Genomic DNA, 25,483 nt, shown 5'->3' on the forward strand with positions numbered 1-25,483 from the left:
GCTGGCCATAGCGGTGCATTCAAGTGCAATCGTAAAAATGAAGTTTATTGTGACATGCAGGGCGAGCGCGGGGGAAATCGATATCGTTTATATCGTTGCTTTTTCGATATTAATATCTTGAATGTTCATATCTAGATATCGATACGATAACGATATATCGTTCAGCCCTACTGTATATCATACATTATGTCAATATTTTGTAAAGGTACTATCTTACCACATCATGTACTATATTATTATATATTTTCTGATATTAATACAGACAATACTAAGTATACTTAGTAATGTAAGTCTAGTATATCTTAACATTGTACAGTATACTTAGTATTGTATTGTAGTATTATACTATGATAACGTAATCGCAGTCTATATTATTCTGGTGTACAATGTTAAGATATACTAGACCTATTATTTATACAATGTCACTTTACCTCATAACTTTGTTTTAATTGCTCTTTTATGGTTAATTATTTTATAGTATCTGCTCTTACAGGTGTATATACCTCTTGATTTGATTGTTTTTATTTTGCCATTCTATTTATCCACTTATTTATGTATTTGTGCTGCTGAAACATCTGAATTTCACCCCTTGGGAACATTAAAGGCTTGTTTTATCTGTTTTGCAATCTTGAATTGAAGTTTCTCCAAATAGAGGATCATGCCTCTCAGCTCTCTCAGCCACATCTCAAATGAAGGCACAGCATCAGACTTCCATGAATGCAAGATAAATGTAAGATGCATATTAAAGCCAATTAAGTATATACATTTTTATTGTATTTATTTTAAAGGTTAAGAGCACAGACCGAGTCCATGAGCCCGGGGACCAAGGCCAAAGCAGAACTTTAAGAAATACGGAGGTCACAAAGGCTCTTACATTTAATCTCTTTTTCATTATTTTTTCATATTTATTCTTCAAATAAATATGTTGGACCACTGTCTGTCTAAATTCAGATATCGCTAGATTGCTATCACACAGAGACATAAAGAGAAATTTTGAGGGGCCATGGGTGAATAAAAAAATGCTTAACGCTTTAAAATTGTTTGATTAATGAGCTTTTTTTTTGGCAAACATGAAAACTATAAAGCACGCACACACAATAATAAGGAACGACTTTCATCCTGTTCATCCTAAAGAAAGAAAGACGAAGAAGGAAACGGAGCAGAGGTCCTTCCTAAAAGAAATGGAGGCTGACATTGAAGGTGATGATGTTATCGCTCTCTGGATCGGAGCTTGGCAGGCTTTCTTGCAATAACAGTAACAATGGTTTGAATTATGGTTATGTTTATTTGGTCAAGGGGACATTTGAGCTGAAGAGCTTCAACCCCTGTGGCCACTTTGTTCTGTAGAGAAAGAGATACAGGGTTGTACGATGTACAAACATTCCTACTTGCGTCAGCTTGTGCATCCGCTGCCATACAATAAAGTCGACTATATTTCATCCCTCTGCCACGTGATATAATACTACACTGTTAGACTTGACAATGAGGTACAGATTGACCAAAGAACCAAGCTAACCACATGTAATATATTGACTTGTTTTACAATGGATTTTCTTGTGGGCATACAGCCCATATTTCACTTTCCATTCAACCTTTCTACATTTTTTATGGATGTTTTTATTGGTTTTGGCAAATTTGCACATAATGGAGTGCTTTGCTTCCTTTCCAACCTACAGTAAAGTCTCTGGTTTATCACAGCCAATTGTCACTGTGCTGGTAATGTTTTATTGTTTCCAAGGTAACAGCCAGCATGAGGCTGAAAACACAGAATTGTGCCCATAGAAATAGGAGAGTAGAATAAGACAATGAAGTGTTTGCCATGGTCATTTGACTAGGTCAAAACAGAATGGCAATTATTGTTAGTCACATAGAGGTAGTCATATAGCCAAATCAACGTCCGTTAAGGGCAAATCATACTTTCTTTCGTACTTGTATATAAGTACATATTTAGAGCAAGGTAAAACATGGAATCAATTCAAACAATGTATATATGCCCAGTTATAAAATAATACGTATGTAACCTAAGTTACATAACCAAAGCACTTATTTTAACCCAAACAAAAAGTACTTTTCTTTTTCAATTCACGTTAGCTACAGCAGGCATTGTTACCCTCCATGGTCATATATGTCGTTTAATAATCACTAGCAAGAACCTATTCTGCCATTTCACAATGAGGACTTGTTGCATTTTGATTCTACAAGCTTGCTTTGTGTAAAAAAAAAAAAACATTGTTTGAGACTGGCTCCATCTTGTCAACCGAGATGTACGATGACGGAGTGCTGTCACACTTCTTCCAGCTCAGTTCCATCCCCCCTCCGATTTGTTTGATTTGCCGTCGTCTTGACTCACCACCCGTCTGTGTTCACTGGACACAGGAAACATTATGTGTCGCTCAATCTAGATTCTAGAATCATGGTAGGTTCACATATTACAACATTATTTCACAAACTTGTAATTTGCATTTTGACATTTTAAATACAGTAATCAGACTCAGACATGAGAAACTGTTTTTGAAAGTCTGAAGACAATCAGATGACAGTGGTTGTAGCACCGTTTAACTTTGTTTTTCACAACATGATTTCAGGCTTTGCCTTATGATGGCAGACATTGTGTTGTAATGCTTTGTCTCTAGAGCCTTTTTTCTCTCCAAAATATTTAATCAATACAAATGTGTTACACATCTATCGATCCAAATCTATCTAATCTTTTCCACAGCATTGTAAAATATTATTTGCTGCACTTTGGCTTATGACATCAATGGCTGCTGTTAGCCAGGTGCTCCATCACATCATAAAATACATGAGTGTAATAAAGTTGTTGCAATGCACACACATCACTGTATTTATTCACTGTTCAAATGTATGAGCAAGCACATTGCTTGCGTGTGAAAATGCGGTTTTGTTTTTTTACTTATACTTACCTATTACTTATATTCACCTATTTGAATTGAGGAATTAACGTAGTACAAACAAGTAAAAAATATGTCCCCAGAATATTAAAATTATGATTTTTCAATAAAACACCGTGAAATAATTTAAATTTTGCATATTTCACAAATGAAAAGGGTGAAATGAAGGATCCTGAATCATCTCACAGGGTAACGGCTCAGCAAAGATTTGGCAAGGTTTGTGTTTTTCCTGGAATGACATTAGCGATGACAAATAATGTGCCATATCGTGGTCTAATGATAAGAAAAACAATGTGACAAATATGTCTTTGTAAAATGTTTGATTTATTGCATCCATGTCATATCTCTGGTTCTGTACATTGATAGTGCAAAAATAAATACAAATAAATAAAACTTTTTGAAAAAAAAACAAGCACATTTCGGACATAATTTTCTTTCCGCTCTGCCAATACGTTAGATTCATGTTCCTGTTTACCGAGGGCAAGAGATCAAGTTCATTTTGAGTTTAACGATCTCTGGTCTGAGACACACTTATCATTATCATCACACAGATAAAATAAATAACATTTAGATCAAGACATTTTTCCTCAGCTGTTGCCGTGAGACGGAGGGCAGTAAGTTAAGATTTTGAACAAACTGAAATAACTAAAAACAGTTCCACCTACACTTAAAAAACTCACAACTGTGAGGGTGTTTAACACATTCAATTGATGCAACAGATGTTCCATCCTTATCTATGAATACCAGCAGCGTTTAGAGACTTATGGTTTCGTCCTGCTCCTTTGCTCTGTCCGTCACAAACGAATGTTGAGAATATTTTTGAAGACTCGTTTGAAGTTCCCGTTGCAGAGCGGGTATATAAAAGGGTTGAGAGTGGAGTTGATGTAACCCAACCATATGGTGAACATGTGAAGGTCGTGGTGTACGCACACTCTACAGAACGCCATGACCATGAAAGTGATGAAGTATGGAATCCAACACAACATGAATGTAGCTATAATAAAGCCCAACTGCTTGGCCGCCTTGTGCTCCTTATGGATCCGCAGGCTTTGGAGACGCTGACGTGATTGGCCAATAAACCGTTGCCACGTCTGCCTCAGAGTCACTGCATTGGCTGGGTCCATCGTGGCATCTTCCACCCCTTCCTCAGTCCAGGGCAGAGCCTGACTGAGGTCGTAGTCACTGCAGGGCACCGAGGTGTATGTCTGCATTTGTGAAACCTGACTGATATCACAGACGCCGCTCACCGACTTTGGCACCGTGACGTGACATTCGTTTAAAGACGCTTGAAGTTTGCTCTCATTATTCCCCTCGGGGCAAATAGCGTCCTGTGGCACTGGAGGTTGAATCTCAGTGTCTGACTTCTTCCCCTCGGGAGACAGCGAGCACCTGTTGACCTTTTTCGCCATCCGGAGCCGTTTCGTTGTCATGGCAAGCAATGATGTCTGCTGGCACTTTACGCCAATTTTTCGGTGGGATCTGGATGAAGTGATTTTGCTCTTATCGTGATCCTCGAGGGAATACGGCTGATCTAGAGTGTTCTGGTCCAGCAAGCGTTGTTTCTTAGAGAGTTTCATGGGAACGTGAATGTCCCTCTTGGGTGATTTGGAGTCATTTTTCACAGACGTTTGGGCATTTTGCTCGTTTTCATTTTCCCCAAAGGAGTCAGTCGGGTGAATTATTCGCTCCCTGTCCCTGAGATGCTGCCTCACTGCCAAGTAGATGTGCGTGTAAAACCACAGCATCAAAATTGAGGGCACATAGAAGTTGAGGACGGCAGTAATAACCTTAAACCACGTGACAAAACGGAAATCTGTGTCGCACTTGTTCTCCTCCTCAGGTTTCAGGTCTACGTGAGTGAAAGACCTCCAGCCCAAAATGGGAATAATCCACATTATGGAAAGCAGCCACGCTCCAGAAATCATCACGCTGGCCTTTCCCCGCGTTCGATATTTCAGATACTTGAGCGGCTGTCTGACAGAGCGGTACCTGTCCAAACACAGGATGAACAAGCTGAAAATCGAGGCCGTGCTGGCCACGTAGTCCATAATCAACCAAAACTGGCAGACGGCCCGTCCCAGCTTCCATTCGTCCTCCAGCAAATACACCAGGTTTAGAGGCATGACCGTGGTCCCCACGATCAGATCCGCCACGGACAGGCTGACGATGTAGAGGTTCCCGACGGTGTGGAGGCTCTTATCTCTCTTCACTGCGCAGAGGACGAGCAGGTTCATCATGATCGTGAGGAGGGAGAGGAGTCCCAGACAGACCCCCAGCAGGGCGTTGTGGAAGCGCCCATGGAGGGGCACCGTGTGATTACCCCTCAGCGAGTCTGCATCGAGGAGGCCGCTCCAGCTGTTGTTGTTGCTGCTGCTGTTGATGATGTAGCTGTCGGCGTTGAGCTGAAGAGGGTCCGTGGAAGGAGCCAGACCAGATTCCATCATGGTAGGTGCGACGGTCACTTCTAGAGCCAGTCATATGGACAGTTTGTCTTAAACTGTCAGCCAAAACAAGTACACTTACTCTGCAGAGACCAATGCACTTTTAGGCCTAAAAACTACTTTATTTGAATTAAAACTATATAAAATCCATTTATTGCGAGAAAAGGTGCTGATCCATGTTGTGTTGATCCGTCGTCCATTTGTTCCAAAAATCCTCCCTGTTAACACCTGGAAAACAAAGTCGAAACATAATTAAATCCCTTTACTCAGAAATGTACTTGTAATTGTTACCTACGGTGGCACACTGCAAACACTTTTCACCAACTTGTCCACAGGTGTGCAGCATTTAGGAAACATTAACCCTAACCCTACGACACATTAAACATCAATTTGACGAAACATGCGCATAATCAGAGGCACTTTAGAAACCTCACAACACAACTGAAACTGTTTCCAGGGGAGAGTAAAATGTGATGCACATGATATATATAAACAAACAGCTCCTTCTGTGACCGGCTGCTTCACCCGCGGTGTGTGAAGGAGAGTCCTTCCTTCCTGCTGCTTTCACACGTTACAATCAACCCTGCTGCCATTACACCACACATACCAAAACTGACAATTCACTCATGAGCGGCATCAATGTCGTTATCAATATTTCTCATGTGAAATTCAACCGTTCATCTATATCTTCCTTTTTTGCTGGCCTATCTTGCCTTTTCTTACACCGATGCTTGTTATGGTAATATTCCCTTTGCTGCTGTAATGTCGACTGTCTTCTCTTGAACGTGAAAAGTATTCTTCCTACTCCTTGATATTTATTCACATTGAATATTTATGTTCTTTATGAAGATTTGTGTATTCAAAATATGCTATATTTGCTGTTCATTTTCATTTTTTTTTACTTTTTTCAACTTTTTTAATTTGTTACATGTTACAAAAATAAATATAATTAAAGTGAAATCATCAACATGAATCCCAATTAGTATGCAGATGTATGAAAAATAATTGTTGAATCTATGCACGGTTGGCATCTCGTTTGATTTCATGAACGGCTGAATGGTTCGTCTCTTCTTTTCAACCTGTGCATTTTATCGTAAATCACTTGTTATTGTCCCCTGGAAACAGTTTCTGTTGTGCAGTGATCTTTTTGCAGCACTTTGTCTAAATAATTCATCAAGCTGATGTTTTAGTGTCAAGTTGGCAAACATGTTTTTACATTTGATTGTGTTTTCTTAATTTGCCGTTGGGTTGAGCCTTCGGTGGCCAAAGTATTAACCTTCGCTGTTCAGGATGATATAAGTGCAGAGTTTGACATGAGCAGACTGAGAATCTGTCCTTAAATCAGAGTTTTGTTCCCAACTACAGTGAAGTCTGGATGTATATATTCTGGAATAAGAAATAAAGAGTAAATGTAATTATTGTGGTGGTAGTAAGTAGTATTCAAGCACTTCACCTCAGTAAATGTATCAATATATTAATTCAAAATCCTAAGGAAAAGAACATGAGTTAGCAACAAATGTAGGTATCAAAAGAAAAATGGCCCATGTGACTGCACGTGTAGTTCGTACAACATTATTGTATACTTAAATATCAATATGCAAATAGCCGTTTACTTCTGTGGCTGGGCGGGGCATGTTTTGACAGTTATTCCAGTTTGTTGTGTTTGAGGGCCTCATGCCAAAAAAAGTTGAGATGAGATACAGATTGACAACTTCCTGTAATCTTTTAACTTCTTTGGTTTGGACATGCAGGCTCAAATCTCCCTCGCTCCTTCTCTTTCGCTGTCCAGCTGGCCTTCTTTAACACTCACAGGAAAGGGAGGCTGGCAAATCCCCTCAACGACACGGCAGTAGGAGGCAATAAAATGATGTTGCATGATGGAATCTGTCTTTAGATCTATAAAGTCCAACACAGTGCCGTGTTTGATCTTTGCAAAGCACAGCAGGACAACTCGTATGTGCCGCTGGAAAATCGTGTCACTTATCTGGACTTGTGATATAGATTTTTTTTTACAAGAGTAGACTGAAGTAAGACTGTTGCCATGGAGGCAGGTTGGCGTTTCTGTATGTTGCTTATGCAGACTTGTACCTCTGTGATTAATCTGTGAATTGAAATACGTCATTTGGCTTTTTTCGGACCCTCAGACTCAGTCCTAAGTATAAAACATTTCATAGATTTTGAATGATTTAACAAGAGACAATTATCACGTGTGCTATTTTGCCAATTCACAGCCAATGACACTAATATTTAATAATCCCTCACAACAACAAAAGAAACAGTAACCCTACTAAATGAATGAAAAACGTTTAAGAACATGGAGATGAGGTTTGGTGTAGAAACATACTTGTACATATAATCCTAATCCTAGTAAATTAAGACAGGGAGAGAGAGGGAGGGAGGAAACAAGTGTTGCTTATTAGAAATCCTGTAAAACCTCACTTTTCATTCCTATCAAACTATTTTCGTTCCTATTTATCCAGCGGATATGACTCCATCTTTTTTCCTGTCTGTTTCTTTGTTCATCATTGCGTGCTTACTCACAGAGGACATTCAGGGGGAGGAAGAAGAAGAAGTGAGTGGAAAGAACATCATCCTAAAATGACTCAATCTAACTGCTTTAGATTTATATATTCACATTCAGATGGGGCAAAAAGAGGCCTCTGCTCTCATCTGTGTTTACCTCTGGTTGCCTCCACCAATTCAATAAATACATTATAAGGCAGAGAGACTGAAAGCATCGGAAGCAGTTAATAAACGATGGCACTATCCTGTATGATGGAGGTTAAAGTCTCCAGACTACCAGGTTGGATGTATCATGTGGAGACACTGACAGGAGCATAATCCACACTTAAAAATATGATGAAGTCTGTTTTTATCCCACATTTGAAAGCTATTTAAATGTGACGTCAAACCTAAAACACCTGTACACGCAATCTGTTGTGTGTTGTAAATCTATGCCTCGTGTTGAGCCTCACGAGGAAACCTTAATGAAGAGACTCTTAGACGAGTTCTTATTGGCTTCCATGAAGCTCTTTGGCATTGAATCTGAGCTGAAATGTGTGATTGTAAACATTTTTTCCTTACTGTGTTCACATCCATTATTGTTTATGCAATAACTGCCTCCGCAACACAAATATTTAGGAACCGTATTACTCACCGAATGCGCGAAGAATAACAAGACAAAAATGGATAAATGTCACAGGAGGAGAGAAAGGAAAGAATAAAACAACAAGCACGGAACAGTTTGAGTGGCAGACGCGCCACAAAAGGACAGAATATGAATCCAACTGTGAATGTTCAATATGATTATCTGTAATAACTGAAGCCCACTGATTTCATTACAAAAGATCTGGAACGCGGATTCATCGTCTGCCCTGTTGAGACCTGGTGGAGCCCCCATCTATCAGAAATGAATAATGGCTCTCTTGCGCGCTGAACCACCTGTTGAGACGCTGCGTGAAAACTTTTAGGCTTTCAGCGCGAGCGGGAAGAAAAACGCGCATATTTATTTCTAATGTCTACAATGAAATCACTTCTGTCAGTTGCAATTAAAAAAGAAAAAAAGTTTTGCTTTAATATGTTGCCAGACTCACCGATGATGTGCACGAGTTTCCAGGAAAGTCCGTTTAATTCCAGCTATTCCGAGAGCAAAATCAGAAAAGGAGTGAAAGGCATGGCTCGAAATCACACAGATAACGTCTCTCTCTCTCTCTCTCTCTCTCTCTCTCTCTCTCTCTCTCTCTCTCTCTCTCTCTCTCTCTCTAACTCTCTCCCCCTCTCTCTTTCTCTCTCTCTAACGCTCCCTGCATCCCCCGTCTGGACTGAATAGACTAAAGACTTTGGAGTTTACATCATAAACGCTGAACAATCGCAGCCATAAATATGATCTTGTCACTGGAATGGATTTTTCACCTGACGGGGTTTGTGATTGGTGCGTAATTCACCGTGGGCGGCACCAGGGCGTGCGTAATTTCCTCCATGTCATGAACCCAGTGTTATCTAGACATTACTTTCATTGAAAAAATGCTGTTGGGTGTCCTTAAATGCCAAGGCTTGAACACTATTGTAAAACGTGTCTAGACACAGCTGTGCCATTCTACACCTTTGTTGGTAGAGAGGTGAGCTGTGTGGCTAGGGGGGCAACTAAGGACAGCAGTACCAAAGGATCATGGGAACATGATGAATTCTTCCAATCACAACACACAATCTACACTGATTATAGCTCAGCACGCAGTGTGCCAAAGCAAGCAGCGGTTGTCTTCCTGCTATTTATCAAAAAGTCCAAAACATGCTGCTAAGTGTCATCAAGTTCATGCAGCGAGCCTAATATTTAATTCAGGAAATCAATTTTGGGTTGCTGACAGGCTTTGCAGGAGTGTTTTGCATATTATTCACTTACCTGACGAGAGCAGACCTCTCCAGCTATATGGCTCACCATGCTATGTAAGGACAGCATGTCCGCCCACGCCAAGTGTGTCTCACCGTCACCGTCTCATTTATGGGCATAAGGATGACAGGAATATCTTGGTTGCACGCCACTAATCTGTTTAGAACTTTAGTCAAAGCTCAGCTTTGACATTTAAAAAAAAGAACCCAGATGTGTGAGGTGGGATCCAGATGCATTTCCTTGGCAAGGATCCGAGAAAGTAACTAATAACAATAATATCATCTCTAAAAATAGAAATGCCTGCACGATGTCAAAGTAGCAGTGTTAGAGAGTGAAAGTGTATATCTATCTATCTATACCTACCTACGTACATACATATATGTATGTATATCTATATATATAGATGTATGTATACGTACATACCCACCTATCCACCTTAACTACCTACTTACCAACCTTCCTACCTATCTACCTACTTCCGTACCTACCTACCTACCTACCTACCTACCTACCTACCTACCTACCTACCTACCTACCTATCTACCTACCTACCTACCTACCTACCTACCACCTTGCCTACCTACATTCCTACCTACCTATCTAACTACTTACCTACCTACCTACATACCTACCTATCTACCACTTTACCTACCTACATATCTACCTACCTACCTACGCACGTACCTATCTACCTACCTACCTACCTACCTACCTACCTACCTACCTACCTACCTACCTACCTACCTACCTACCTATCTGCCACTTTACCTACCTACATATCTACCTACATATCTACCTACCTACCTACCTACCTACCTACCTACGCACTTACCTACCTACCTACCTACCTACCTACCTACCTACCTACCTACCTACCTACCTATCTGCCACTTTACCTACCTACGTATCTACCTACATATCTACCTACCTACCTACCTACCTACGCACTTACCTACCTACCTACCTACCTACCACCTTACCTACCTACCTACCTATCTACCACCTTACCTACCTACCTTTCTACCACCTTACCTACCTACATAACTACCTACCTACCTACGCACTTACCTACCTACCTACCTACCTACCTACCACCTTACCTACCTACCTACTACCTTACCGTACCTACCTACCACCATACCTACCTACCTACCTACCTACCTACCTATCACCCAGAGATCCGTAACTGATGTGCGCTTTCGAAAGCCACTGTGTTTCACACCAGGGAGATCTCTGACTAAATTCCAGTCATATTTGATAACACCCAGCTCATCTCACAGTGGTGGGTTGACAAGGCTGCTAATGACGCTGCTCAATGCGCCCATTCTGAGAATTAGTCTGGGATTCATCTTGCACTCCTCTGGGCTTTGGCCCATTGTGAAACTGCTACTGGGCTGAAAGGAATCCGGCCTGATGGCAACGCAGCGACTGTAGGGAAAAGTTCATGAGATCAGAAAACTTTCTTCTTGTTGCAAGTATATATTTATGATATGACACACATTTAAAGATTTAGAATAGGCGTACCTGAGAGTGTCAAGACGGGGAACATCCAAGGTCATGTTTCTTCATGCTGGGTGTGCGAAATACAGTCTAATGGTCTGTGTGGGATGGAAAAACAGAAACTATGGCCTAATGAGGGTGTGAAAGACTTTCCCTCTATGGGAGAGTGACTGTTTACTGGATTTTATGCCACTCTGGCTGTAGTTCATATCCAAACAAACCTCTCTGGCAGAGCCTGCCGTTCATCCCCAGATAATTCTTATGGTCTGAACCTCCAACTCACACAGATATTTCTGAACACATAGTGCCCCATTAACTGAGTACCATGCATACATAGTAATTATTCATCAAATTGGTATTCTTAAAAAAAACGATATTATAGTATTTATCTATAGAGGCATTATTAAAATAACATGCAAACATTTTTAAGGAGTATTGCAAAGCGACTACAATCTTATCTCTGTTATAATCAAGCAGTGAAGTGCAAAATTTCACCACGATGTCATATGTTGAGGATATTTATTTTTGTTTACTTGTAGGTCATGTGAGGACACCTGATGCAGTTCCACTGGCTGAAGGAGACTCGGAGATGAGGGTGAAAGCATGAAAATGAGTGAGTGAGCATTTGAGCATACGTTCTTTTGTTACTCATCCTATTCCCATGGGTAAAGAATACATTTTTGTGCACAGGTTATTTGTTTTACTCGTGTTATCTGGTGTGTAGTTTGGTGGTGAGTCAGGTTTGAAGTGCTTGCGCTGATTGTTCAACGTTTTGTTTTAATTGCTTTCTCTCTCACACACACACACACACACGTGTCAAAGGTGTGAAAACTGTGTGGGCATCTACCAGCTGCGCTTCACTCTGTCCATCTTTATCCTCTTTATCCAGCTTGTTTTGTCGCACCTGTTAGGGTGAGACGAATTTCATTCAAACAACAGATTGTCAGGTTGCTTCAGCTGGTGTGCAGCCAAACCTAATAACGGTGACAGAGCAGAGCAAGGCAGTGATGGAGGAGGTACTCCATTACAAGCCCACCATTGAATTGGTTACTGAGGTAAAAGTATGTAAGAATGACTGAGAAAAATGGCATATATTGTATCATACCGATAACGTCACTCTGCCCAACTTCAGCCTAAGAAGAGGGCAAAATAAGTCAGAACAACACCTTTTCTACATGCAGGCTGTGCTGCGAAAACAACATGTCACCAGCACACTGGCGGCCACTGTGAGTCTGTCGTCAGAGTGCCACAGACCGGAGCTGTACTCGAGGCTCCGAGTCACCGCTACGTGCATAAAACAAGCGGTGTGAAGCGTTACACAGCTGCTGTAGGCGGCTGCATGCGTTGCATAATCTGGAAACGTGGCTGTTGTACGCCTGGAATTCACAGTTGACAGAATTCCGGTGCTCCCGTTGGAGCTGGATAACACGTTACTCGGCTGTTGTCCCCTACAGGAAAAAGCTGCGGGTGAAGAGGTGATGAAAAGAAAGAAAGGAAGGAAGGGGAGGGAGGTAGAGTGAGAGGGAAACATTAAGGGTGAGATGAAAAGGGGAAGGAAGGTTCAAAGAAAGGGAGCAGGAGTTTATGTGTGTGTGTGTGTGTGTGTGTGTGTGTGTGTGTGTGTGTGTGTGTGTGTGTGTGTGTGTGTGAGGATAAGATGAGGAGGAAATGGTAACCTTAATTGAAAAAAGGAACAGTAGATGGTAACAGATGTGTACTTATGACCATAAGATTTCCAGATATCAAACTCCCGCATCTTTTTTTGGAAAACCCCGTTTTCAACAAACAACATCAAAGAAGTAGAGCTGCTTCGTGGCCAAAAACCTGGACATCTTTGAATGAATGCACGAAAACAGGAAGCCAGCCATTGTTTACAAACAGCCTGGATGCTTTGTGCTACTATGGATGAAGTCAACAAATAGCTGGACAACAGTGGAGTCACTGTGGGCTAGATGGGCTGCCAGGGATTTATTATGGGTTGATCAATATGTTATTCATACAAAATCAGTGTGAAATGAAGTCACCGTGATCCTAAGTGTATGTAAATGGAGATTTAAAGTGACACACTGCAGTAGTCCACGACTGTGTGTGAGTAATCCGAATTCTTGTGTGTGTGTGCGCACCTGTTTGTAGTGCCTGCACATAGTGCACATGGTTGTGTGTGTGTGTGTGTGTGTGTGTGTGTGAGAGAGAGAGAATGAGTGCATCTTGAGTGCATCTTCCAAAGTTCATTGAGGTCAGTCTGTGCTACGGGAGCCCATAATAGCCAGGAAATACAGAGTGTAAGGAAAGAAACAGACCAGCTACATTGCATTGTTTGCTGGGGTAATTATATCTTTCAAATTAAGCCAAATTATTGTAATTAAAGCAAATTCCTGATCACAAACATCACTTTTATTATTTATATTACTGATTTCCATGAATCACTAGCCTTCACTGAATATTCAGTATATGCCCCTCTTAGGCCACATATGGGATTTCACCATAAACATCTTCTATTTGCCTAAAAGCAAAATCACATGTCTCTTTTGGGCTCCTTACCCCCCCCCCCCCCCCCCCCCCCCCAAAAAGCCATGGTAACCATGATTGTGTTTTGTAGGACAACAGGGACATCTGCTGGTCATGTCTGTAACTGCCGGAATATTCCATAAACGAGGCCTGGCAATGTAGCCATCAATATGTGAGGGAATTTACGAGCTCACAAAACAAATCAAAGCTCCCTTTAGTCCCCGGAATCAGCGCAACCTTCGGTAAAGCCTTTGTAAACTCAAGACCAGTCGTATAATCTCCGCTATTAATCATCAGTAGCCAGTAGATCAGCGTCTCTCAAGATAATGCGAGGAGAAAATCTCTGGCTAATCTCCCTTCACATGTGGGATTTACTCCCCTGTTAGCAGCGGGTGTTGACTTTGTAACCCTTTGTGGAGTGTCTGTAAACAAACCCATCAAATGTCAACTGTTCAGTGAGCAGAAAGGTGAAGTAAAGTCCAGGCTGCCAATCATTACATTGGGATGACCTTCAACTCTCCCATCCTTTACTCCTCCTCATATATTCTTCCCTTTCTTCTTCTTCTTCTTCTTCTTCTTCTTCTTCTTCTTCTTCTTCTTCTTCTTCTTCTTCTTCTTCTTCTTCTTCTTCTTCTTTTGTCGATTAATTGTTTGTTTGGTAACCATCCAGAAATTCTTAGGTGACCTCTTCAAATTGTTTGGAGATTTGGAATATGGATTTGATAAGACAAACTATTCTGTTTACTAAGATTTTAGACAAAAAAAGAGAAAACATCAAATTCTCTCTGGACAAAAGAATATTTAGGAAGTATGGCAAGTAACACCTGTATATTTATTTATTATTATTATTTCTTTTTGACTTGACAGTTTGAATGTTTCACTTGCGTTTGCGACTAAAAATAGAACTAAACTAGTTCACACTAAAATATTGTGAACTGTAAAATGTATTAAGTAGCATGTGGGTGAATTAGAGGAGGGTGGCGTATCAGATATATATTATATATATTCTGTTACAGTACAGTACAGTACTTGGAGCTTGTTTTTCAACCAGAGGAAATGGAAAAAAAAAAGCATCTGTCCTTCTGAAGTGTCCTTGAGCAACACACTTAATCCTCAGCAGCGCCAGTGATTTGGATTTGTAGCCGTGTAGCTGTGCAGCATGAACCAAATCTCCTTTAAAAGAGAACTGTGTGAACATGTAATATCAGGACTTAGTCATGTTATGTTGATGACACATTTATAATTTACCCTCTTCGGAACATGAAAAGGAAGTGTTAGTTTTTTTCCATTCGTCATTAAAACGTTTAAAAAAAAATGTTTTCTAAAAAGGAGTAAAACAATGATTACAAAACATATTCTCTGTCACAAAGCATGAAGCCAGGCAATTTGAATAAGGTATCAATCTGCCTTCCCGTTGACTTGATTTCCTCGTTTTGTCTGCACGTCAGCGTTTTTCAAGCCACGCTGGATCAGATAAACGCTTTTTGTCAGCTTGCGTATCAGAACCCTCTTCAGTCGTTTTGCTGTCGCTGAGGCGAGGCGACTGGCATTAACTGGAATGACAGAGACCCACTTCATACGCCCTCTACATCATCTTCACTTTCCTTTTTATAAACCTCTCATCAACCTCCCTCTTTCTTTCTCGCTCATTCCCCTTCTCTCTCTCTCTCTCTCTCTCTCTCTCTCTCTCTCACCCCGCCTCTCTCTCAAATCCCTCTTCTCTCCCCTCTTCCACTTAATTTTCTCCAATTTACTGCGCTTCCCCCACCTCCTCTCCTCTCGCCGCCTTCCTCCAGCCCTCCATCTCTTGGGCATTTTGCAGTCACATAGTCAGGCATGTGAGGTGAAGGACTTATGTAATCTGCTCTCTCCATACAGTCTCTCCACCCTTTTTCTGTCTTTCTCTGGTGCTAATTTGACAAAGTGGAGGCTACACAAGTCAGATTCACCGTATGTCTTTATGTGGAGGAATTCTATTGTGCAGCCATTAAAGCATCCAGCTGGATGCACTGTCAACTGGTTTTGCTGGTTCATATTACCTATTTTAAATGCAATTTTAATAACTAGATTATTATACATGCATGCAGTCTCATTTCCTCATATCCCTGTATACGTTGTTGTGCTGAAATACATTTTTACAGTTGAAAAATTCCTTAATATTGGGGGGTAAAAAACTCCAAACAAATGCAAAACCTTTATCTGTCCCGAGTAAGCAGAAATAGTGAGGTGTTAGCGTACTGGATAATTCCATCCCACTAGCCAGCAATGTGGAGGTAGGCAATATTCAGTCAAAGCCGCCAGATAGATAGCAGAGAGGCTCATCATGCAAGCCTATCCACACTGAAATTCAATTTATATTCATCCGGTTACACCTCCGAAAAACTTGGTTTGAATGACAACCGGCTGGGGACTTAAGGTATTTCAGCACTTGGGCTCCCAAATAAATAATGATATCATCAGATAATGTGAATGTGATATTCCGAATTGTAAGCAAACACGTAATTAAAATGTATCTCCTTTTCTTTTGGCCAGAAGCACATTTTTGTTTCATCGATGATCCATCAGCAAGAAAGACCAAATGTGATGATGATGATGTAAAAGTTATACTTTAATATGATCAAAAAGCAAATTAATGTTTAAACTTGAATTACAGGACTTCTTAGGAAACATGTGCACTTATATGCACTTTATTTTTTCATTTTCCAAGTGCACGCCCTGAAAAAAATGACTTACTTGTTGGAAAAAGAGATTTCAGAGAGAGACATGTCTACAATATAATTATAACAAAAAACTAGCATAGTATGCTAACGCTAGTTAATGATATGCTTAAAATATATTTAATATCTATCTAATGCTAGGTTGTAGAAATGTATATCTCCTTCCAACCTCTCTGGGTGATAAATATCACTAGAACACAAAGTTTAACTGGATCAAAATGTATGAAAATAAAAGAAAATCTGAAATGATTGCATGAGAGTCTATGGAGCAAAACCATGTACCTTTGCCATGGACCCTGGTCAGATCTGTGCCATGATTGGCCAGTCTGCATCCAAGGGGTGGGACTTATCGAAGGGTTAGTTCCCTCTGTTGTGAATTAAAGTGATATAAAAAAAAACAAGGAGTTAAAGTACCTTACAACGTCCTGTCTGTCTTCATATGTGGAGATGAATCTGCTTCAGTTCTTGTTTTCCCAGACAGACACTGTGCACAATGTCAATGTGTGTGTTTGTTAGTGTGTGTGTGTATGTGTGTGTGTGTGGGTGTGTGTGTGTGGGTGCCTGGGTGCCTGGGTGGTGGAATGACTTGAACCCAGGGGCAGTCCTGGAATAGACAGAGTCACTCATCTGTTTCTAATGAAGAATAATGCACTGCACTGGACACAGACAAAAACCCTCCTACACACACACACACACACACACACACACACACACACACACACACACACACGACAAACATGCGTACATACGGTTACACACACAGACATGCGTAGTAAACAGACACATATGCACCTTTAAAACATGGCCAAGACCCTGCAGGTCCCATTAACAGTTTCTTGGCTTGAATAGCTCTCACACAGCCTTCCAGAGCCACACAGAGCATATGCACAGACACAACACTGTTTCATTTTTTGATCCCTTCAACATATGTAAAAATGTCGTAATCATTTCTAGAAACACTGCAGAGAGGAGGGGAATTATATATCCAAAAATACTTTCAATGCCCTTGAGAGACTTCAGGGAATTTGACTAAAGTGGGTTTATTTAGACAACTCAGCCCTGAGTGTCCCCCGTTCTGTTTCCGCCTCAAAGTCCAAGGCTAGACAAAACAAAACAATGTTTGTTGCTCTGATGGCTACAAACATTATCAAAGATTCATCTTGAAGGTTAATATTCACTTCAACAGGCTGTATCAAAAATGTCCGGCACAATTAATGCTGTTTGGTGCACATTTGCTGCAAGTATAATCCAACACGAATCATCTTATTGTATATTGTTTTTTAAATGATGTCGTTTTTGTTGTTGTTTTTAACTGCTGTGCACGTCCACGTCAAAGCAGAACGGCTCCCTGATTTGGTGGCGCTGACGGCACTCGCCTGCCACTGATTTTTAAGTCACGCGATTGCTGGCAGGCAGAAATGTGTTTTCAAGCGGAGGGTCTGCAGTTGGGAGCTCAGTAGTACGCTGCATGTCAAACACCGCTGATAAAGCCACATATGATGAGCCTCTGCAGGGGAGGCACGATGACACTGTGATACAGTGGAAATGACACTGGCAGATAGCAGAGTTCAACTGCCGTCGTAGCAGCTATCGCATGAAAACCCCCCCTTGATGTAGTGCAAATGATTTTGAAAATGATTTCCTTTTTCAAACTGATACCTAAGCATAGGAAACAACAAAATGCATCTGTGTGTAGATTGTGTCAGATGTGAAATCATCACATCATTCTCAACAAATATGTGTTACCATGTAACCTTAACATCAAGGGAAAAAGCACCAGTTAAAGTGACAGTGCAGGTAGATACATCTCTTTCATCTCGGGCAAAATACATAAAAGTAGGCGAATAATACTTTACAAATAGAGATCCATTTTGGATGTGGCTAAATAAGGTGTAAAGTTGAGGACTGAGAGATTTTAGGTCCCGGATCACTGAGGTGTGGTTCATTTAAATCAATGGACAATTTGACTGTATTTGTTTGCAAATTGTAACATGTAAATATCCCTAATAAACAATGCCATTCAGAGTTATAAGCAGTTAAAAAAACTGATAAATTCAGAAAACCTCTCACTGTATTTAGGATAACTATTCTGTAAGAGGAACAAAAGGCACACAGTTCCCTCTGACATATTGGTTACACTGCAGAATCACTACAGTGTGTGTCGCTGTTGATTCCTTTTAGTGACGAAGGTAATGAGGAGGGTCAGGCGTGGCAGGACTTAGCAGAGTCATAGTCAAATATTATAAACGCAAAAGACGGATGAAACAAGCTTATGTCGTTCCAACTAAAGCACAGAAGACAACTCTGAAAGTAAAGTGAAGAACACAATGGGCAGTGTGAAAATCACACATTCAAAACCCGGCGCCTACGTCACTCACGCTGCGACCCGGCCACCTCTAACTCGGTCCGGAGATCCGGGTGTGTTATGCTGGTGGCTGCTGATGTAGCCTTGAGCTTCTAGACTCAAGCAGAGATGAGGAGCGGGCTACAGAGGTCTGGTTGCTATAGCTCTTTCTCACGCCACACCCCCAGATAGTAGACTTCACACCGACCAATGCTGAATCACTCAAACCAATTTATATGTATATAATTGCAGTTTCAAGGGCTTTCATTGTCCATACTGTGTGTTTTTTCCATACATTTAGAGAGAGAGAGAGAGAGAGAGAGAGAGATTATCTGTGCAATTTCAAGGCCTGTCCATCATGTGGCAGTGTGCAGCTTCTTAGGAGCTGCTGTCACAATGGAGCAGAGCCAGTCAAAGTCAGTCTAATCCCACACACACACACACACACACACACACACACACACACACACACACACACACACACACACACTCTGTGTCTGGTCTTTATCTCTGTGTGCAGCTTGAAGCTTACAGCGTGCCCCCCCCCCCCCTGCGTTCTCCCGCTCCTCTCTCTTTGATGCCTCTCTGGAAACATTGGACCTGCTAATGGAGACAAGAAAAAGGCTTCTCACTACACTGCCTCCTTGTCATTCATGCCAATTCATTACAGTAATGTTTTAAAAGGAAGGGGGGAGGGGGGAAAGGAAGGAAAAAACAAAACCGATTTGCTTTTTCTACTGTTTCGGCAGAACACTGTGACAAATGCCGTACAATGACGGATAATTGTAACAAATTGTATTGATGTTTGAAGACTTGCCGAAGAAGGCCGAGGATGCTCTTTGTTTGCGTATATACGCGAAGAGGAAGTGAATTTGGTGCATTTATGTAGAAAAACTGTCCCTTTCTTCTATCCTTCCTCGTTCTCTTTCCCTCTTTTTCTGTTCTATTTTTCTTATCTTTCCTTTATTTAAGTTAAAATTCTAAAGAGAAATCGTTTTGTGCACAGATGAAGTGGCACTTTCTCACTTAGTAGTGGCTACTGTGTGTCTGAGCACAAAAGTATTTTAGTTACAGTAGTTGTGTCAACGGCCTCACCACAGGGTCCACTTAATGGTTGGTTTCAGGCCTTTCATTCTAATGCTACAACATGCAACAATAGTTTAGATAACAGCTTGCTTCAAACTTTGTGCCGAAAGGGAAGGTGCTTTGCTGTGGACCTCAACCCCCATCCAACACCCTTTTACTGACTGTGGACCAGGCCTCGTCACCCAACATCGCCGTCCCAGCGCTGTAATGCTCCTGTGGTTGCAAATCCTTGCAGCTGGGTTCTAAAATCTTCTAAAAACTCTTCCCGAAATATTTGAAAGGAGAAACCATATATATGGGTGAGAGTAAGCTCAATTTCAATATGTCAGTGTTGCCAACAATTTTCAATGACAGTAGCTAGCAGCAGCACTATCTCGGAAGCCCAGCCCTTCAGGCCTCCCTCCAAAGCAACTTCCCCCAAATGATCAACATGAATGAAAAACAATTGCTATAAGTTCTCACTGCTGTCAAGCTAGCAATTTTGTGGATAACCCTGGTAATGTGCATTGAGTGCATGGGCAGGGAGTTCGCTACACTGAAGTAAAGTAATCTGTATAGGATGGAAATGTAGCATATTTCAATCTGGGATTTACAATTGTATCTTTACATAAAAATAAGAATAAGTTGATGCATTCATATAATCCAAGACAATCTTGGATACACCCACACAACAAACTTGTTATAAAGATCTTGTTATATTTATTGTGTTACAGTATGATTGTGAGTTGGAAGGAGCCATGAGAAGTAAAGCCTTGAGGAACACCTTGAGTGTTGTGGGTTGTGTTAGTCCTGGATGTCAGTATGTCCATGGTGTCAGACTGAACCAGAGTCAGTGTTTGGATGGAGAAAGATCTTGCATCCATGCACCTTTTGAGATAGGTGCATGGATGCATGATAGATGCATGATAGGTGCATGCACAGCTACTACTGCTGAAGTAGCAGCTGTGTCCTTATGTTGACAATCTCATAACTGGAAGTGTGGTTTGAAACAAATATGTTCTCAAGACGCTCCTTAAGAAATATGCCCGAAGATTATTGTAAAATATGCTTTTTGCTGGATCTACATAATTCAATTAAGTTGCCTTAAGACTGTCCTGCTGTTAAAACAATCCGGTGAGAAGTAATATCCTTAATGTCAGGGCTTTTTATTTTAAATGTCCCTTAGCATGGCTGCTGGGCCAAAAAAAACGACGGTAACATTTCAGCTGTTGGATCCAGACCTTGGGTCGCTTATCAACTAAAAGACAAATTATTTTAAAGTGGAAGGAACGTAAACCAGCAGGTTCTCTTGAGACTCATGGCTGGACAAATGGATAGACCTGCTGAATATGAAACAGGCAGCCTGTCTGTTAAAAGAATTGACAAGCGCCTGGAGGACCATTGGGACACTCCTTCCCTTGTTTGATCTTTATTTTACATAATTGTATTCTTTTTTTCTCTTTTTCCTATCGCTTTAAATAATCCGTATAATAATACTGTTCTCTTGCTTGACCACCTAATACATCAGAGGTTCTTAACAACAACTAACAATTAAAAATATAGGTGATGTCTTTAAATATCCTGCTTTGTCAGTGCAGACCCCATATTCAATTTAATCAGCTATAAAACATCATTAAGAGCTCTATGTTTGAGAGGATGAAAACATCAATCTCTACTATTTAAAGCCAGTCCATGTTATTTGGCCGAGATTAGATGATTGGACGGCATTTGATTTATTGATTGCTGTCCGGGTGTAATGAGAATTTCCACAAATATAACCAAAATATATCAATACATTACCCACCTTAGCTTTAAACACATAAAATAACAGCCCAGTTATGCACAATCACACACATATACATCTGCAGACCAAAACATATGACCCCCACCCATTCTCACACACACACGCACGCACACACACACACACACACACACACACACACACACACACACACACACACACACACACACACACACACACACAACACACATATATATCCATCTTACCCCCACGCACACGTCTTGCTTTCTCCCTGTCGCACACTCGGAGTCAGTGATCCTTACTGTGCGATCAAATTCCTCTTTGTTCTACAGAGTGACAGCTTGATTTATAGTGTTTTGTTGTGCGTCAGTTTGAGCCCAGATCTTGGCTGCGAAAAAAAGAAGAAGAAAGGAAACGCTCAATTATGACCTTTTACGGCTTTATTCCACATCCACAATGGCGCTGTCATCTTGAAACGGCAGCCCTACGCCATTCAGCACAGCGCTGGCATACGTCATATTGACTGGTTATGACGAGGATGACGGATTTGAGATCATCCAAATGTGATCATGACCTTGTGTTAACAAGATCAAGAAAATATGAAGAAGGAGTTTACAAATTTCAGCTGGACTGTGCTGTAAAGAAAAGCATGAGTCGTATAATAAGCTGCATCCTGTGTGTTCTATTCAGACGTTTGGTTGAGGAGTGTTGCTGAACACACGATGAAATGTGTGTGGAGGGACCGCAGGGTGGTCAGTCATTCAGAGCAAGTCACGGTGACCTATTTTAACCAAAAAGTGAACAGCGTGAGTTTAACATGAAAAATGACTGGAGACAAAGAGCCACTTATTCACCAAGAGAAGAAAACCTCGCCATGAGAACGACAACAACGAAGCTTAACACAATAGAAACAAATGAGAGAGTTGTGTGAAGGGCTTAAACAACATTTGAAGTGCCAGTAATAGAATAGATCTTACTTATGATGGAATATTTTTTACAGTGTGGTCATTCTACTTTAATGAAGCATCTGAATACTTCTCCCACCTGTGATGCTACACTCCAAAATGTCCGTTTAAATCCCCTCGGTCAGTCTCCCGTTCCAAACCATGCGTAACAGCTAAAGATGGACGCCTATATTGACCTCTTTGAAGGTTTAGGAGAAGCTTCCACAAACAACTTTGCTGCAGGATGTTTTGCTTTCTCCCCAAATGTCCAGGTGATGAGTCAGTGCCTGACATGCACAACTTCCCCCCGAATGATGTAACTGTTCTGGACACTAGTTGGATATGTTGTTATTTTTAAAGAGAGGACAAAGATATATGCTTTCTGCAGGCATGCTTCCATTCAAATAAATGAGACCAGAAGTGACAGCTGTCTTGCAAGTCGGAGAGCAGAGCCGTATAAAATTATGTCCTGACCGTAATACTTTAAAAATAGTTTGTTGGCTGGCGTGGCCTGAGGTCAGCGACCGTGACCCCTGCTGGAGGAGGGCAGGGGAGGTGAGGGTGTCAAAGTGAATAAAGGTTCAAATGGCTTAAAATGACGTCTGTTTGAGTTCAAAGCGGGTCGCGGTATGATACATCTGCAGCACCCTGAAATGTGAGGCGGCGGAGGTCAGGGAGGATACAAACAGCATGTTTATGTCGCGTCCTCTACGTTTGCTGCCTTTAACCCTGGTGGCCATGTTTCCCAGACCTCAAGTGTTTCAGTCGCCTTACCCTGACTACCAATCAGTGTGTGGTTTCAGCATGCAATTGTACAAATTGCAAATTACGTACTTGTTGTTTTTTAGTCGTTAGTCGTTTTTATTTAGAAACCTCATGCACAATAAAGCACACGTTTTGCTGTCACAGCGGCAATCTTACACAGAACAAAATCTTCAGTGTATCCTATATTTCACAGAAGTTTTTGCAACATCATGAACAACCTTGTCCCTTTGGAATTAGTGAGAGCTGAACATCCTTTTGGGGATACGGTCACGGGCTTGTTAAGTGCTGCAGTGCAATAAAACAAGAGTGAGAAATGTTCAAATCAGCAGTGACTTGAAAACGCCTTCAGACATATGACAGAAAGCATACAAAATAGGATATATTCTTTATCTCATATAAATGCTGTAATTCTTTTCTTTTGTGGAATGACGATTAAAAAAATCGGAAAATATATTTAACAATACTTGAAAATGCACATGCAGAGAGCCCTGATGCTCCGCGCCTCAGTTTGAAACTGTAATCAGTGAAATCAGCTGCTATAGTGTTGGCTGGAATGTAAACCAGCAGATGATTAAAAACTATTATGCACAGCACCGTATGTCTGCTTTTTTTTTTTAATTTTGAACCTTAATGACCGGGCTGACATCTCTGGAAAGTGCTGCTCACACGCAAGAGTCGACACAACACTCATCATCGTGAGTCTGGCGAGCATCCTTAAGGCCTCTCAAGCTGCAAACCTCAGCATGCAGCATTTTAATTCCATATTGCTTCAGCTCCAATATGTGTAAGTGTGTTTTTTATGCCTCTGTGCAGGTGACAGCCGTGGTTGGAGGCATTATGTGTCCGGGTTGTCCACCTGTCCATTCTTATAAAGGTGATACCTCAGGAACGCCTTGCAGCTAAAGGGAATTTCTTCAAATTTGCCTGCTTGGACTAAAGAATGGAAGGATTTGGGTTTTTGGTCATTTTTGGTCATAACTCAAGAATTTCAATACAATTTCACACAAATGTCTAATAGGATAAAATAAACACTCATGAATATATACTGAAATTTCATGGAGATATACAAACACACTTAATTTCTTACTGTTTGAAGCTTTCACTCCTTGTCGACTGTCTTCAAATGCACCAACTTGTACATTTTGTAATTTGTTTTATTACACGAGAAATATGAGCAAAGGAACATACCAGTTGCTCATTCGAATAATGTAATAATACATCTTAAAAATATCCACATGAAGACGCAAGACTTTACAATTTCAGGTCAAACAGTCCACTGCCAACAACATTTAACTGTACAATCAGTTAGTTGTATTACTCCTGCTAATACTCATAACTTCCCCTCACTGTGGAGCTTGAATGACATCGAGAGACATTAAAAATACATTTCTGTGATGACTAATGTGTCAGTCCATTAACTTACCTCACAGATGAATAGGCTAACCCCCTATTGTTTTTCACCATATCATAAAATATGGCATTATTTAGTATTACCCATAGAGCCGCTGTGACAACCTGACAATTGCATGATCGGTCTGCCACCCACACGCTCAATATTCCCACACGGACAACTCATTTTCCTTAAATAAATCATGGCAATCTATTCATATAATGTTATAATAATGCTGTCATTGGTGACCTACATTTATTGTGGAGGGGGTGGGGGGGGGGACCATTAATCATACGGCTCGAGAGGAGAGCAGGAACCTGCTATAAACCAAAGGAGGCAATTCAGCCGGGGTACGAGGGGAGCCCCGTCTCTCTCTGGAACAATAACACACATTACTAAATGCTGGGCTTGTGGAAGGTAACCTCACTGAGGAGTGTGTGTGTGTGTGTGTGTGTGTGTGTGTGTGTGTGTGTGTGTGTGTGTGTGTGTGTGTGTGTGTGTGTGTGTGTGTGTGTGTGTGTGAGTGTGTATTGTGGTAGCCCACTCGGCCCCCTTTGATACACAAAGGACTTGTTAAGAAAGTGACAGATTAATTGCTGGTTTCTGCTCAACCCTGAATACTCCGGAGTATCTGTCCCCATGGGGTGGTGGAAGTCAAAGTTTCAAATTAATCAAACAGGAGCCGAGAAAGACAACGCAGACAAAAACAACGACTGTAAGATCTAAATTTAATAGAGACAAGGCTGTAATG

At 41.0% G+C, this 25,483-nt stretch overlaps 2 protein-coding genes across 2 annotated transcripts in view; one reads left to right on the forward strand and one right to left on the reverse strand.

The window, feature by feature from the left end:
• vgll4b (vestigial-like family member 4b) overlaps positions 1–25,483 on the forward strand; it is a 325,618-nt gene that overhangs the window by 85,806 nt on the left and 214,329 nt on the right. The gene's annotated exons all lie outside the window — the stretch shown is intronic.
• On the reverse strand, positions 1,386–9,149 carry hrh1 (histamine receptor H1). Its single transcript, XM_084022891.1, has 2 exons — positions 8,944–9,149; positions 1,386–5,578 (listed from the first exon to the last, which is right to left on the reverse strand). The coding sequence occupies exon 2, from the start codon at positions 5,351–5,353 to the stop codon at positions 3,704–3,706; it is 1,650 nt and encodes a 549-aa protein (XP_083879017.1). The 5' UTR covers positions 5,354–5,578; positions 8,944–9,149; the 3' UTR covers positions 1,386–3,703.

The sequence above is a fragment of the Eutrigla gurnardus genome, assembly GCF_963514095.1.
Source record: "Eutrigla gurnardus genome assembly, chromosome: 2".
In the NCBI taxonomy this organism is placed as follows: domain Eukaryota; kingdom Metazoa; phylum Chordata; class Actinopteri; order Perciformes; family Triglidae; genus Eutrigla; species Eutrigla gurnardus.